We start from the raw sequence: 15203 nt of genomic DNA on the forward strand, positions 1-15203 counted from the left end.
ACACAAATGTATCAACTGCCCACACACATATTCCGAAATTCCCTTCTCAATAGTTCGTTTCGATACTCGATAACACTAGTTTCGACACCTGTATTGAGTGATTGAGTAAGGAATGCACTCTTTTAAGTTTCCCAATTCAGCTGCTACGTTTTGTGCCTATTTAGTTTGTGTGAAACACGTAGACTTTTGGCCACTAATCCAGCAAAATAAATGAAAGGCGACGTCACTTCATAACTTTGTACAGGAAGTGGATGCGCTGTTAAATTATTAGTTAAAAATCTAACTTACTTATTGGCAATTTTACCAGAGGCTTTAACATTGTTTCTCTCTTAGAATACCACTGTAAGTGGTCCACGTAAGAGAGGAAAGTGAAGATGTTTCGATCTTCCAGTGAATGACTGCATTTTTATTGTAGAAATACATTTGTTTTTCAACACAATCCCTTTCTACAATGAAGGATTTTGTCAATAGTTTTTCCACTATGTATGTCTCATCTTTGATGTGTGTGTTTTTTTGTTTTTTTTTTTTTTTTTTTGCCCGCCAAGTTAGCCGAGAGCGCTTCCTGGACTCGGGTAGGCGCGCCGGCCCCGGATCGAATCTGCCCAGCGAATTAACGACGAGGGCCGGTGTGCTGACCAACCTGGATGTGGTTTTTAGGCGGTTTTCCACATCCCATAAGGTGAATAGTTTGCTGGTCCCACGTTCCACCTCAGTTACACGACTCGCAGACATTTGCAACACGTTCGCACTCTTTTATGACTTACGCTAGATGTGACAGCTGGGGTACACTGATTCCATCCCAGGGCGTGCAGGGTGGCGGCAGGAGGGGCATCCAGCCACCCCTTCAAATTAACCTTGCCAAATCCGATTGTAACCACGCCGACTCTGCGAAAACTTCAGGTCAAAGGCGTAAGCGAAAGAAGAAGAAAAAGAATCCTTGATGTGCTTTTGTGACATATTTACAAAACACTACATCCCTCATAACATATCCAATAGACGCAAAAGTTAACCAGATACAAATTTGGCTAGATGTGGAAGTCAGTGGCCGTAAGAGGATCCCAGATCTGATAAATATGGATGATGAGTCCCTACATTGTAATTAAACTTCCTCAGTTCCCCCACTACATTTAAAAAGGTGTCTCTTCTTGCTGAAAGATGTATTTCTCCTTTCTTTGTCAAGAGCGTTTCTCTAGCTTTTTTCATCCAGCTGGTCCAAAAAATGAATGTTTATCAATCGCAAGCAATTAAGTCTGGAAATCTCTTTTACAAAGACGTATAAAATGGTCGTTGTCACTCCCCTACAGAAGATCGACGAGACTTTTATTTGGCACCGAGCTTTCTTACATGAATTGGTGGACTAATGTCTCATGCACAGCGTGAAATCAACAAATAAAACTAACCGAATTAATTTTACAACGATCCATACGCAACTTAACGTCATTTTATAAATTTACTTCTGCTTGCAGCAACGTGGCATCCATATTGCACAAAGGTAGCCATATGGTTTGTAAAACAGGTGATGGAATGAGATGTTGTGTGATGTCCTTAGGTTAGTTAGGTTTAACTAGTTCTAAGTTCTATGCCGTTACGTAAAGCTCCTCACTGTATCATCTGGTTTTCAGGTGTGTGTAATGGATGAGTGATGAAATTTTACTCATAAAACTTTCCGCCTCTTTTACTCAAGTCTCGCAAGATTGTGAGCTACGAGTTGTTTCTCTCTTGATAGTACTTTTAACATCGATATTGTCTTGGTGTGGCTATTTTTTTTTAATACGAGTGCATGCTTTTGCATGACGTTGACTGCTGATACTGTTCAATATATATTCACCTGCATTTGCGATTTGACCTATCTGAGGATGGCTGTTACACTCAACCAAAACTAGTCATCATGTTTTAACTGTCAATGTAAATTGTGGGCTAGGGCGTAAAAGTTTTTTGTACACTTTTTTAGTTTTAATAAATTGCTCTAAGACAGCTGTCTCTTTTCCTGATAGTGTCAGGTTTCACAAATAAAGTGTTTCTTCAGTTAATTTTGAAACTGCTACGGCGTCAACTGCTTCAAATACATCTAATCGTTTAGCGTCCCGTACAATGTACTGTTTTTCGATGTACAATTTCTCGATCATCTTCAAGAGGATGATCACGTGTGAATTGAAGTATCCATTTCTTAACTGTGGACGTGAAGAGACACTCATTAACTACCAGCAGCTTAGGACAAATTTCTTGCGGTGAAATTAGTCAAAGGGATAAGCCTTTTATGGCAGCATATTCTAGTTCATCCACTGCAAATAAAGACATACAATGCAATAAACTTTTAAAAAGGCACGTAAAATTCCACTTCGATTTTATCATTGGGAAAAGTTTAGTAGTATAACAAGCGGTAGGTCTTTAAATTTTCATCTCGCTCTCGGAATGAGATGTGTTATAGTAGTGTGCACCTAAGAAGGTGTTTAATGGTGTGACGTGGCTGCCAATAGCGTCATCCCGCCGCGTATGACTGTGTCATGCTGTTCGGCAGAACATTTAGCGCTGATCGTCCTGTTAGTATTGGTATGGTGAGGTAATTAACTGCTGTCGTGATCATTATGGATGGCATAAAAGCATAGACAAGTACTGCGCTAAGAGCGCTAGTGTCAGTTTTCCGAGCGTAAAATTCAGTGTCAGAAACAGAAACAGTAGCATGAGGTGGCGTTCACCCTAGTGTTGGCAGTTACCATGGTAGACAATGGCTGCAGCTTTTGACGTGAGACAACCACGTAGCACCCTGGCACGGCAACGAAGTATTCATCATCTCTCGCTGCGTAGGCCGCGTCTCGCAGCCCCTTCAAATTCGCACGCCACTATAAGTTCAGTCCGACGTGAGCGTAACCCAGCAGCATCAAATATTTTCTTTACTCGCAGTACGTTAAACCTATTGTTCGTTTTTCAATTCATAGTTATTACACTTATTTTCGTGAGTGTTACTTGTAAACTGGCCACGGTAATATTGAAACTACACTGCCACAAAAATATTTTGCGTCGCTCTCATAACTCATCTTCCTTTTTTCGTAACATACTTTTGAACGCAGCAAACAGTGAAGTGCCTGTCTAAAAGGAAAAAAACTTACGTTCCCAGATCTGTTGAGTAGACAGGGATGTTTGCTATCCTGAACGGGACAATGAGGCTTGAGTACAGTGTTCCGTCTGCCAATATACGTAGGAATGTCATTTCATTCTTAGACCGCGTGCGTTGCCACTTTGTAGTCTCCCGTTCATAATGTATGTGTCAGCTATAGAAATGTAAATAATAATAATAACAAAGTCAAACAAATAATAAGTACTGAGGTGTAGAAGTTGGTATCTGTCTATAACCTAGTGTATGCCTCAAGCCCATTACTTACTACAGTGCAAATTATTCTGCAAGGATGAAATGTCTGTGTGCTATTTCTTACTCATTCCCTCATTGTTGCCGTTGTTTGCTAGGAAAGCCAGAACAAACTTTCATTGACATATCCATTATTACACCACTATTCACTTGTAAATACTCAGCAGCGGATCCCATAAACCACCCTCAGACCACCTCTCTATCGCTCTAGACTCCAACAGCTTCTGGATAAAATGAACAGTTAGGTCGTTCTGTCTGACCTCTGAGTTTTCTTGTTTTATTATGATGATTATTTCTCACTACGTAGGTACCCAACAGTAAAATATTTTTGCTTTCAAAGGTGGAAATTGATGATCGAAATTTCTTGAAAAATGCCTTTGCTTTAATGATTCCCAACCCAATTCACGCATCGTGTCCGTGACACACACACACTCTCCCCTAATTCGCGGTAATACAAAACGAGCTGCTCTTCTTTGGACTGTTTCGATGTCCTCCACCAATACCACCGCCTAGGGATCCCACACCGTGCAGTAAAACTCTGTCAGACGATGGACAAGTATAGCTTATGCAGTCTCTTCACTAGACGTGTTGCATCTTTTGTTCCGCCAATAACAATCAGTCTTTGGTTTGCCTTCCCCACAACATTGTCTATGTGAACTATACAGTTTAAGTTACAAGTAATTGCAATCCCTAAGTATTTAGTTGAATTCGCAGTCTTTAGATTAGAGTGATTTATCGTGTAATCGAAATTTAACGGATTTATTTTCGTGCTCTTCTGGATGACCTCACACCCTCCCTTATACAGAGACAGGTGCCAGTACTCGCACCATACAGATAAGGTGTCTGAGTCATTTTGCAAATGTTTTTCATCTTTTGATGACTTTACTGGACGGTAAATCACAGTATCAGCTGCTGTTCATATTGTCTCCTAAACCGTTTATATGAATCTGGAACAGCTGAATGGCTCTAACGCTTCCTTGGGGATCGCCGGATATAACCCCTTTTTATTCAGTGATTTTCTATCGATTTCTAGGTACTATGACCTTTATGATAGGATATAGCGAATCCAGTCGCACAGCTGAAGCGATACTTCATAGGCACTCAATATGATTAGAAGCAGGTTGTGAGAAACGGTATCAAAAGACTTTTGGAAATCTATAAATATGGAATCAATTTGAGATACCCTGTCGATAGTACGCATTGCTTCATGTCAATAAAGAACTGGTTGTGTTTCACGAAATCGATGTTTTCTGAACCGTACTGACTGTGTATTTGTACACCATTAACTTTGAGCTAATCCATTATCTTCGAACACAAGGTACATTCCAAAATTCTACTGCAAATCAAAGTCATTAATTCAACGGATTACTCGTATTTCCTTTCGTGAGTATTCGCGTAACCTGCGCAACATTCCGGTCTTTTGGTACGGATCTTTCGCTGAGTCAGCGGTTTTATATTATTGGTGAGCATGGGGCTTTCTTTTCGGCATACCCCGAAAGAAACGTAATTGATATCCGATATGGACCGGAAGATTTGCCCTTATTAAGTGCTTTAAGCTGCTTCGCTATGCCGACGATAACTACTAAGTTCACAAACTATTTTACAGTCCGGACAACCGCAGCTGTTGAAAGTCGTGATGTTAGAAAGAACTCCGCAAACAGATGGTAAAATTATTTTCTGTTAAAACATAACCGGTTTCGCGGATTAAAGCCGCAACATCAGGTGCAACCTACAGGGTAAAAATCAAATACAGTGTCACCACATTTTGTGAATGTTAAAGTTAATAAAGGAATGTCTAAAATAAAAGATAAGGTATACCCACTACTCCTAGTCAAAATTTAGTATCCAGAGAATTTTGTCAATGCTATAGCAGGCGAAAGGTAAAGAAGACGTACACTATTCTTGAAAATTTGCCCGCCACTAATAAAGAAAAGAAAATATTTTATGTTGAGAGGACGCTAAAAGTTTTTAAAAAGGTGCCGGATCGGCGATAAAAAATTATCACTGCGAACATGATCAGTCGCGGCGGTATACGAATTACTATATGGAAATTATCAGAGGGCAGTGTCTTACCGGTGTGACGCCAGGGCAGCTCGGTGCAGGGCAAAGCAAAAGCGACCCGCACGAACGACGACAGGCTAGCTGGCTGGTGGGACAGAAGCTAACCATGTGGAAAATGTGACTAGGACCGCTGGTTCGCTACCTTTATAAGCGAGAATAATACAGAATTTTGTTACTTACTAACACCCAATCATACAAACAATCAAAACTAGCCAGAATGCAATGGCGAAATTCCGACTGGTCATCCAGCGTGAACTGTACGTTTTCGTTTTTATGTCTAAAACTTTCTGGTTCCTGTAATATATTCAAAATACGTTTTTTTACAAAAAATTCTTAAGGGCTTGTGATGCTGTGACCCTTCTCGCGTAAGCGCAATGTTATTGCAGATCGTGGGTTATTTAAGTTAAGGTATTGCTGAAATCTGATTCGAAATTATCTACTGATTTGTCCTATGTATTTCTTAAGGAAATCATTTCCTGTAATGCGATACAAACACACTTCATTTTATGTATTTAACACAGCTTTTTCCTTGTGACTGAGTTTTTTCCTGGGTCCAAAAATGTAAAATACGCTGGAATAATGTATTAGATCTCATACGTCTGCCAATTTTTTTCGATATTGCAACCAGATATGATATTCTACAAAAAAATCGAGGGTTCCTTTGTCTGCTAGGATGGGCTAAGCTTTATAAAATGGCTCTGAGCACTATGCGACTTAACGTCTGAGGTCATCAGTCGCCTAGAACTTAGAACTAATTAAACCTAACTAACCTAAGGACATCACACACATCCATACCCGAAGCAGGATTCGAACCTGCGACCGTAGCGGTCGCTCGGTTCCAAACTGTAGCGCCTAGAACCGCACGGTCACTCCGGTCGGCTAAGCGTTATAAAACCTGCCTCTGATCCGCTATGGGCAGGAAGGTTCTTCTTCTTCAACATACTTCTACTTAATTGCGTTATCAAATTTTGGATCGTAACCGTTTTGATACGCTGTATACTGTATTTCATATTCAGCCACTTGAACTTCGCTAGTAAGGGGTACTTCATACATACGATTTAACATGGCTCGGAATGCTGAGGATTTAAATTTCATTGGGTGACATGACTACCTGTGTATAACAAAACATCCTTTTTCTTTTCACGCAGGTAAATTTTAAAGAATGGAAGACGTCTTCATTATATTTCACTCCCATAACATTGTCATCCCCCCGGTAGCTGAGTGGTCAGCGTGACAGAATGTCATTCCTAAGAGCCCGGGTTCGATTCCCGGCTGAGTCGGAGAATTTTTCCGCTCAGGGACTGGGTGTTGTGTTGTCTTAATCATCATCATTTCATGCCGATCGAAGCGCAAGTCGCCGAAGTGGCGTCAAATCGAAAGACTTGCACCAGGCGAACGGTCTACCCGACGTGAGGCCCTTGTCACACGACATTTACATTTACCATAGTATTGAAGAAATTCTCTGAATAGTAAATTCTGACTAGGAGGGATAGGAATGCCTATGATGTTTTAACGTTGTGATTATATTTTACACACTCCTTTATTACTTTTAGTATCCACAAAACGCGGTGACAATATAATTTCCTTTTAACCATGTAGGTTGCAACTGATGATACGGCTTTAAACAATGAAACCGGTTGTGTTTTAATAAACAACCATGTACCAGCTGTTAGTGGAGTTCTACCTAACATCATACTTCTATGTTCCTCATGTTGGCAGTTGTTCTTGATTAGAATTCGAGAATATTGACTTCCTCCTCTGTGGTGGAGGACTTTCGGTAAAACCCTGTTTAATAAGTCCACTTCAGTGGCGCTGTCATCACTAATATTACCATTGGCATCATGCAGTGTTGGCATTGACTGTGTCTTGCCACTGGTCTCCTTTACATACGACCAGTGGATTTTCTGGATAATTTTGAGGTAGAGTTTCATTGTGTAAGCTGTTAAAAGCATCTCACTTTGAAGTCCGTGCTTCAGTAATCTCCAATCTTGGAGATTTTATATTTTTTTTAAATTTGCTATGCGTTTTTCGTTGTTTCTTCAACAGCGTTCTGTTTTGTGTAACAGGGGGTCAGTACCATATTTTATTAATTTATTCGGTATAAATCTCTCAACTGCCTTAGATACTAATCCTCCGAATGTAAGCCACCTCTTGTGCTCACTTACAAACTTAGTTAGAAAGGGCTGGACACTATCTCTTACGAAGGCATAATTCGAATTTTTATCTGTTTTTGTAAATAGATATACTTTGCGCTTACTTTTGGTGGATTTGACATTGCGATAGTCGGCCTGGCTACAACCATCTTGTGGTCGCTGTTCCCTATATCCATCACGTCGCTGTCTATTTACTCAGTATTATTTGCTGCTAAGAAGTCAAGAACGTTTTCGCAACCATTTGCACTTCGAGTGGGCTCCTGAACTAACTGCTCAAAATAATTTTCGGAGAAAGCGTTTAGTACAATTTCTTACAATGTTTTGTACCTACCACTGGCATTGAACATGTATTTCCACTAACATATCGAGGGTAGATTGGAGTCAAATGGCTCTGAGCACTATGGGACTTAACTGCTGAGGTCATCAGTCCCCTAGAACTTAGAACTACTTAAACATAACTAACCTAAGGACATCACACACATCCATGCCCGAGACAGGATTCGAACTTGCGACCGTAGCGGTCGCGCGGTTCCAGACTGTAGCGCCTAGAAGCGCTCGGCCACTCCGGCCGGCAGAATGGAGTCACCACGAACTATAACTGTATGAGTGAGGTACCTATGTCAGACGACACTCAAGTTGTTTTTAACCAGTTCACCAACTCAATTGTCTGAGCAGGAGATCGATAAAACGAACCAATTATAGTGTAACCTCTACCCTTACTAACTCACAAGAACTATCTACTTCTGTTTCCCTATAAGTTAAACTACTTCTAACAACAACAGACATGCAACCATCAAATCTATTTAATTTACTCTTTCTGACCACACATAAGTCCTTTGTAAGAATTTCGGCTGAACTTACCTTCGTCTTCACTCAGCTTTCGGTACCTACAATTGAGCTTCGGTGATTTCTGTTAGCGCTTAGAACTTTGGTTCTTCCCTACACACCTATTGCAATTTACAACTAAAATACCGATTTTTGCTAACTCTACCCTCGTCCTGTGTTTGCCCTGATCAGAGTACTCTGATATGTGGTTCTGCTTAGACAAGACGGGTTGCTGACGCAAGTACTTAGATCCGAAGCTGATCCAATGATCGAAACAAGTAATCTAATTACAAATGTGCAACTAACACATAACCGTAAATGAGATTGATCTTAACCCATGGAATAGATTGGTAGTCGACTCCCAGCGCTGCAGTCAAGCTAAATATTATGTCTAGTCTGACTTGGTTTTACCAGACCATACCAAAGACTTTTGAAACTACTCTCTCTTTTTCTTAAATTTCTACACCAACCTGCCACCGAATTGTAACTACGATACAGGCCCCATGATGGCTGTTAGCAATAGCCGGTTATATGTATATGCACACCATTTCCTTCTATCATGACATGCTACGGTAACGCTAGTGGCACTTCGACCATTCCCCCCACCCAACCCCGTGTAGAGTTGCTGCTTGTGCCAGAGAACCGTTGCGGTTGCTCATTGTGTCTTTATGACTGATGTTCGCTCCGTGGGCCGAACCATCGCGTACTTGGGGCTACAGCTTTGCCCGGCCTGTGCAATGACAGGCCATAAATAGAGTTGGACAGTTTCCCTCAAAAATCTCTTTGCTGTCAACCTCAGGTTTTAATCAACTTTCTTTACCTGCTATTATTTGAGCTTCACTGGTTTTTAGTACTGCTGCAAACTCTGGCACTTTCTTGCGGAGGATTCTGCAGTTAACCACCAGGATTTTAATACTATCGCCTTTAGTGGAAACTTCTTTGGCTCTTACACTGATACGTCTGGGTCTCCTACAGCTCTGGCTATCTGGGCTGGATGGAGTCACCTAATCTAATAATAAAAAAAATGAAAAACTTTGCGTACACCTCACAGACAGCCGGTCATCTGGGCAGCAGCCTCTGATACACAGTTAAAAACTGGCCCATTTAGGGTACTCTACAATTCTCAGCCATACAGCGGAAGTGTAGAGGTCAAGCCTACTTTGTCACAGATACTTTGCAGCTTGTGGTTCAAGTCTTCCACTCACCTCAGAACGAGGGGGCGACGACCTTTTACGTGTACAATGCTGCAGATTGTGAGTTTATTTCAAACTTCATAGTTAGTTTGGTATTCTCGACCTTCTCTGCCAGTCGCTGGAATGATCGATGTAAGACCACGTAGCCCAGACGACAGCCATCGTTTGTGTCAAATATGCAGTGCCATGATATGTAGTTCATTATGACCTTTAGCCTCAATGGGTGCGATAACAGCTAATTGAACATGCTGAATGAGGCCCCAAGGTATACACAGTGAGTGCGCATGGCTTTCCTCTGTACCCCTTCTTGCGATTTCCGTAAGGGACATCATTATTCGCCATACGTTTGAACTACCGATGATTAGTAGACTCCGACATATTGTGTGTGACTCGTTCTGAGACGGGACACAGCATATTTCCCAAAAGGTGAAGTCTGTCTCATCGGCTCAGTTTTGGTTTCAGTGGGAGACGCCAAGTAGGTTCATTTTACTTTTGAAAAGAGCGAAATATACAGTGAGATCAAAGTTAATGGACTTGCGGTGTTCATCAGACCCATTAGTTCGCAATGTATCTTGCTAGTTCCACTACTTGATGCAAGGTGTTTGAGAGTATATAATACTGCTTATTATCTAGCAGTCTTAGAACGTGAAAGCTGCATTTCTGTAACGTATCTCAAAACTTGCTTCTGACCTGATAATCATGATGAATAGTATATCATCCAAACATTGCAAGCTCTAACGAACGTCCTTTTTAATATTTTGTAAACTTTTCTTGATACTTATTTGGGTTCTTTTGCTGATTTCCGTGATCATATTACTGCGTATGGGCCAAAACAAGAAGAAATGGAATAGAAAGTGCATACCTTAATATATATTAGTACTTTTTCATATTTGCTACTGTGAAACATACCTCTACTGAACAAATGCTCATTGCTCTTAAGGTAAGCGTTGTAGAACCCATGATCACTAGACTCTTTTCTTGTTTCGGTATAAAGAACCTGCCTCCTAAGTTGTCTATGTAGTAGTGTATTACTAGTAATTTTTTTGAGTTCTCTAACTTCGAGAAGTCACTGGTTTGTCCATCTGTCATTTGAATTATAAAAAATGCGGTTTATCATTGGTACTGATTTCCTGTGTTAATCCTCTCATTTTTTGCCTCCATTCCTTGCAGATGGTGAATGCCTCATACTCATACTACGCACTACTGGGTCAAATGAACAAGCGCTCTGTGGACTGAAGAGCAATGGGTATTGATGTCCATAGTTTGCTACTTGTAGTATTGTTTTCTGAGCCCACCTTTCAGATATAGATTGTTTAGAAGAAAGTACATTAGTAAAACAGTTTTCCGATTTTACTCCAATTACCAAAAGATCTCAAATATCAAAACTGCTGTAGCACTGCAGATGTACACATATAGCCTTAGATCAATGATAAACGTCAATGATGATTCATTGACGGTTGTTTATTCCTTTCATTTCCAAATAATTCAGTACTTACCAGCCACATTTCCTTAAGGTTAAGCTGGAGAAACAAATATGTTTAGAAAAATACACAAAAATTTTATGAGAATCATGAACATCTGAATTCAGTAACATATTTTGCAGGGGGGAAGATAAAGTGAAAGTTCTTTCTTCTGAACTATCTTTCGTATTTGTTGCTTTATTTAGCACCGGCTCAATTTTCTTTAACTTACCTCAAGTTCAGATTTTGTCCTATGAAGTCACATATTTCAAACTGAGTAGATTATTAATCACTCCATTAGCTTTATTTTATTTGTGTAGTAGATATAACTTTCCCAATGTTACAGTTATATTATTATTGAAAACCAGGTAAAGAGTTGAAAATCTGAGACATTTATTTTGTGAACTGTAACAGAATATTTTGCAATAAGACATTAATTTAATGTTTACAATTTGCCATTGGCTTGTTACATCACAAGTTACTTGAATTCTAAATTAACTAGGGTGCTGATTGAAGACTTTTGTAGACTCTCAAATTGTAAAATGCTGTCTCTCTGTAGTAGATACAGAATTTTTTCGGAAGCAGTAGTTCCACATTTACATTTTATATTTTTATCTATGTTTGTTTAAGTTGATAGTGCTTGAATCTTATTATATAAAATAAACTGTTATCTTGAGCTTATCGTATCTTTTTAGACAGTGCTAAATCATTTTTGTTACCGACCACCACCGTCAATCTTCCTTAACAGCTGACAGTCAAGAAGTTTAAAAATTGCTATAAATCTACCAGTCTTTGATCGCAAGAAGTATTCAAATATCATTTTATAACCACGTTTGATCACCAAGTTTATGTTTTGAAGAAATTAAAATACACTCCTGGAAATTGAAATAAGAACACCGTGAATTCATTGTCCCAGGAAGGGGAAACTTTATTGTCACATTCCTGGGGTCAGATACATCACATGATCACACTGACAGAACCACAGGCACATAGACACAGGCAACAGAGCATGCACAATGTCGGCACTAGTACAGTGTATATCCACCTTTCGCAGCAATGCAGGCTGCTATTCTCCCATGGAGACGATCGTAGAGATGCTGGATGTAGTCCTGTGGAACGGCTTGCCATGCCATTTCCACCTGGCGCCTCAGTTGGACCAGCGTTCGTGCTGGACGTGCAGACCGCGTGAGACGACGCTTCATCCAGTCCCAAACATGCTCAATGGGGGACAGATCCGGAGATCTTGCTGGCCAGGGTAGTTGACTTACACCTTCTAGAGCACGTTGGGTGGCACGGGATACATGCGGACGTGCATTGTCCTGTTGGAACAGCAAGTTCCCTTGCCGGTCTAGGAATAGTAGAACGATGGGTTCGATGACGGTTTGGATGTACCGTGCACTATTCAGTGTCCCCTCGACGATCACCAGTGGTGTACGGCCAGTGTAGGAGATCGCTCCCCACACCATGATGCCGGGTGTTGGCCCTGTGTGCGTCGGTCGTATGCAGTCCTGATTGTGGCGCTCACCTGCACGGCGCCAAACACGCATACGACCATCATTGGCACCAAGGCAGAAGCGACTCTCATCGCTGAAGACGACACGTCTCCATTCGTCCCTCCATTCACGCCTGTCGCGACACCACTGGAGGCGGGCTGCACGATGTTGGGGCGTGAGCGGAAGACGGCCTAACGGTGTGCGGAACCGTAGCCCAGCTTCATGGAGACGGTTGCGAATGGTCCTCGCCGATACCCCAGGAGCAACAGTGTCCCTAATTTGCTGGGAAGTGGCGGTGCGGTCCCCTACGGCACTGCGTAGGATCCTACGGTCTTGGCGTGCATCCGTGCGTCGCTGCGGTCCGGTCCCAGGTCGACGGGCACGTGCACCTTCCGCCGACCACTGGCGACAACATCGATGTACTGTGGAGACCTCACGCCCCACGTGTTGAGCAATTCGGCGGTACGTCCACCCGGCCTCCCGCATGCCCACTATACGCCCTCGCTCAAAGTCCGTCAACTGCACATACGGTTCACGTCCACGCTGTCGCGGCATGCTACCAGTGTTAAAGACTGCGATGGAGCTCCGTATGCCACGGCAAACTGGCTGACACTGACGGCGGTGGTGCACAAATGTTGCGCAGCTAGCGCCATTCGACGGCCAACACCGCGGTTCCTGGTGTGTCCACTGTGCCGTGCGTGTGATCATTGCTTGTACAGCCCTCTCGCAGTGTCCGGAGCAAGTATGGTGGGTCTGACACACCGGTGTCAATGTGTTCTTTTTTCCATTTCCAGGAGTGTATATTATAGTACTGATGGGAAAACATTACACAAGACAAATTTGGAGAGTACAGATTTCTCATTCTTTACTTTCTAACATGTCATGTCTTATCATTAATTTTGATAAGGCTTTATACAATTTTGCTAATGCAGACTGATCTGAAATGTCCATTCAGTCCCAACTACATGTCAAACAAAATATAAAAGATCAGAATGAAGGTAATAGAAATCACATTGATGGTCTTGATAAAAATGTGTTTTTCTCATAGGCATATTATTTAGATGTTTCAAAAGCTTTTGATAATATTATGTGTAAGATACTAATAAATAAGTTAGAAGCATTTGGAATGGAAGGTGTAACTAATGACTAGTTTCACTCACATTTTGCAGATAGGATCCAAAGGGCAGAGATAACCCAAATCTCAGATAAGGGTAAACATTAAGCTAAACACTTACCAGAAGCAAAATACATTACTATAGCAGTTCCTCAACGTAGTATATTTGTTGTTGTTGTTGTTGTTGTTGTGGTCTTCAGTCCTGAGACTGGTTTGATGCTGCTCTCCATGCTACCCTATCCTGTGCAAGCTGCTTCATCTCCCAGTACTTACTGCAACCTATATCCTTCTGAATCTGCTTAGTGTATTCATCTCTTGGTCTCCCTCTACGATTTTTACCCTCCACGCCTCCCTCCAATGCTAAATTTGTGATCCCTTGATGCCTCAGAACATGTCCTACTAACCGGTCCCTTCTTTTTGTCAAGTTGTGCCATGAACTCCTCTTCTCCCCAATTCTATTCAATACTTCATCATTAGTTATGTGATCTACCCATTTAATCTTCAGCATTCTTCTGTAGCTTCTACTCTCTTCTTGTCCAAACTATTTATCGTCTATGTTTCACTTCCATTCATGACTACACTCCATACAAATACTTTCAGAAACGACTTCCTGACACTTAAATCTATACTCGATGTTAACTAATTCCTCTTCTTCAGAAACGATTTCCTTGCCATCCCCAGTCTACATTTTATATCCTCCCTACTTCGACCATCATCAGTTATTTTGCTCCCCAAATAGCGAAACTCCTTTACTACTTAAAGTGTCTCATTTCCTAAGCTAATTCCCACAGCATCACCCGACTTAATTCGACTACATTCCATTATCCTCGTTTTGCTTTTGTTGATGTACATCTTATATCCTCCTTTCAAGACACTGTCCATTCCGTTCAACTGCTCTCGACTCTTATAACTGCCATCTGGTTTCTGTACAAATTGTAAATAGCCTTTCGCTCCCTATATTGTACCCCTGCCATCTTTAGAATTTGAAAGAGAGTATTCCAGTCAACATTGTCAAAAGCTTTCTCTAAGTCTACAAATGCTAGAAACGTAGGTTTGCCTTTCCTTAATCTTTCTTCTAAGATAAGTCGTAAGGTCAGTATTGCCTCACGTGTTCTAATATTTCTACTGAATCCAAACTGATCTTCCCCGAGGTCGGCTTCTACCAGTTTTTCCATTTGTATATTAGGAACAGTTCTACTCCTAACAGTAATCATTGACTTTTGCAACAGTATAAGTCATATGAAAGGATATTGTCTCTGCTGATGACAGCATTACTATGGTTCCTGAGGAAACATGATATCTTCTTGAATAGAAAGCAAATGAAGCCCTCAATAAAGTTTAAAGTTGGTCATTATGCAATAAAGTGGCACTGAACAAAAAGAAAGAAATGACATGAATTTCAATTACAAAAGAGAATATGATCATATAAATCAATTGTATCTAGGAACCTCTTTAGTCTGTATAACAAACACAATATTTCTAGGAATTAATATTGATTCTCAGTTGAAGTGGTATGAACAGAATGTCATCAGTATGCTAT

General features: G+C 41.0%; 1 protein-coding gene across 1 annotated transcript in view; it reads left to right on the forward strand.

Moving 5' to 3' along the window:
* LOC126419558 (odorant receptor Or2-like) overlaps positions 1-11328 on the forward strand; it is a 33731-nt gene extending 22403 nt beyond the window's left edge. Inside the window, exon 5 of the mRNA XM_050086746.1 lies at positions 10767-11328. Coding sequence (XP_049942703.1) covers positions 10767-10832 — 66 coding nt within the window. The 3' untranslated portion in view covers positions 10833-11328. The remainder of the gene's footprint in view (positions 1-10766) is intronic.
* Positions 11329-15203: the final 3875 nt, after the last annotated feature.

The sequence above is a fragment of the Schistocerca serialis genome, chromosome 9 (assembly GCF_023864345.2).
Source record: "Schistocerca serialis cubense isolate TAMUIC-IGC-003099 chromosome 9, iqSchSeri2.2, whole genome shotgun sequence".
NCBI classification, from domain to species: domain Eukaryota; kingdom Metazoa; phylum Arthropoda; class Insecta; order Orthoptera; family Acrididae; genus Schistocerca; species Schistocerca serialis.